Genomic DNA, 2,193 nt, shown 5'->3' with positions numbered 1-2,193 from the left:
CACCAGCGTTATGCTGCTCTCATTTGCCTCTGTGTTTACTTTCAATATATTCTCTCACTAGATCACAGTCCAACACTGATTATTCAGAAGTCCAGAACTGATTATTCCAAGAAGGAATAATAAGGTAGAATAAATCGTTGATCTGAATACATCTGGGATAAAGATATCTACATCCAGAATTGTCTAGAGCTGTGATACATACAGAGGTAAACACCTGGAACCGTGATATGTGCGGCTGGAAACATTTGTAACTGTGACACATGCCCCTGCAAACATCTGCAATTATGATTCGATTTACCAAAAAAAACTGGAACTGAATGATGAACTTGAACACCTGGAACTGAATGATGAACTTGAACATCTGGAACTGAATGATGAACTTGAACATCTGGAACTGAATGATGAACTTGAACACCTGGAAATGAATGATGAACTTGAACACTTGGAACTGATTGACGATCTTGAACACTTAGAACTGATTGATGAACTTGAACACCTGGAACTGAATGATGAACTTGAACACCTGGAACTGAATGATGAACTTGAACACTTGGAACTGAATGAGGAACTTGAACACTTGGAACTGATTGATGATCTTGAACACTTAGAACTGATTGATGAACTTGAACCCCTGGAACTGATTGATGAACTTGAACACCTGGAACTGAATGATGAACTTGAACACCTGGAACTGAATGATGAACTTGAACACTTGGAACTGAATGAGGAACTTGAACACTTGGAACTGATTGACGATCTTGAACACTTAGAACTGATTGATGAACTTGAACCCCTGGAACTGATTGATGAACTTGAACACCTGGAACTGAATGATGAACTTGAACACCTGGAACTGAATGATGAACTTGAACACTTGGAACTGAATGATGAACTTGAACACTTGGAACTGATTGACGATCTTGAACACTTAGAACTGATTGATGAACTTTAACCCCTGGAACTGATTGATGAACTTGGACACCTGGAAGTGATTTACGTAACTGAAAATATCTGGATCTGCGATACATGTATCTGGGAATACCGGGATCCGAAATCAGTTTTAAATTGGAATACATTTGACTAGAAACTCCTCGAATTAGAAACTTCAGACTTGGAAGAACATAAACAAGGAACACCTAACATTAGGAACACCAAGGAGAAAAAGCAGTGTCAAGCCAAACACTCGCACAACAAACACTCTGTAACAAATAGACACTCCATCCTCTCATCACATTATCTATGCTAAATACTGAAGCATCCAGTAACACGGTAACACAAGCACCATAATCCTCCCGCAGCAGTGAAACACTCAAGCATCCAGTAACATCACCATCACCATCACACTCAAGAAATGCATTAACAGCAGCACCGTCACAGTCAAGCAATACATTAACAGCAGCACCGTCCCATTCAAGCAATACATTAACAGCAGCATCGTCACACTCAAGCAATACATAAACAGCAACACCGTCCCATTCAAGCAATACATTAACAGCAGCATCGTCCCACTCAAGATATACATCAACAGCAGCACCGTCCCACTCAAGCAATACATTAACAGCAGCACCGTCCCACTCAAGCAATACATCAACAGCAGCACCATCACACTCAAGCAATACATTAACAGCAGCACCGTCACACTCAAACAATAAATTAACAGCAGCACCATATCACTCAAGCAACACATTAACTGCAGCACCATAACTCAACCAATACATTAACAGCAGCACCATCACACTCAAGCAATACATCAACAGCCGCACCGTCATACTTAAACAATACATTAACAGCAGCACCGTCACACTCAAGCAATACATCAACAGCAGCACCGTCCCACTCAAGCAATACATCAACAGCAGCACCGTCCCACTAAAGTAAAACATTAACAGCAGCACCGTCTCACTCAAGCAATACATCAACAGCAGCACCGTCACACTCAAGCAATACATTAACAGCAGAACCGTCAAACTCAAGCAAAACATTACCAGCAGCACCACCACTCAAGCAATACATTAACAGCAGCACCTTCACACTCAAGCAATACATTAACAGCAGCACCGTCACACTCAAGCAATACATCAACAGCAGCACCGACCCATTCAAGCAGTACAATAACAGCAGCATCGTCAAACTCAAAAGTTAAATCAACAGCAGCACCGTCACACTCAAGCAATACATTAACAGCAGCACCAT

The 2,193-nt window shown here is 41.3% G+C and overlaps 1 protein-coding gene across 1 annotated transcript; it reads left to right on the top strand.

The window, feature by feature from the left end:
• Positions 1-421: 421 nt before the first annotated feature.
• On the top strand, positions 422-952 carry LOC138371655 (involucrin-like). Its single transcript, XM_069336655.1, has one exon. The coding sequence runs from the start codon at positions 422-424 to the stop codon at positions 950-952; it is 531 nt and encodes a 176-aa protein (XP_069192756.1).
• The last annotated feature ends 1,241 nt before the right edge of the window (positions 953-2,193 follow it).

The sequence above is a fragment of the Procambarus clarkii genome, chromosome 36, assembly GCF_040958095.1.
Source record: "Procambarus clarkii isolate CNS0578487 chromosome 36, FALCON_Pclarkii_2.0, whole genome shotgun sequence".
Classification (NCBI taxonomy): domain Eukaryota; kingdom Metazoa; phylum Arthropoda; class Malacostraca; order Decapoda; family Cambaridae; genus Procambarus; species Procambarus clarkii.
Note: the sequence above shows the minus strand (reverse complement) of the source record. Positions and strands in the feature narration are given on the sequence as shown.

What these genes read in the sequence shown, in the direction of transcription:
- LOC138371655 (XM_069336655.1), top strand. Translation starts at nt 422, where the DNA reads ATGAATGATGAACTTGAACACTTGGAACTGATTGACGATCTTGAACAC.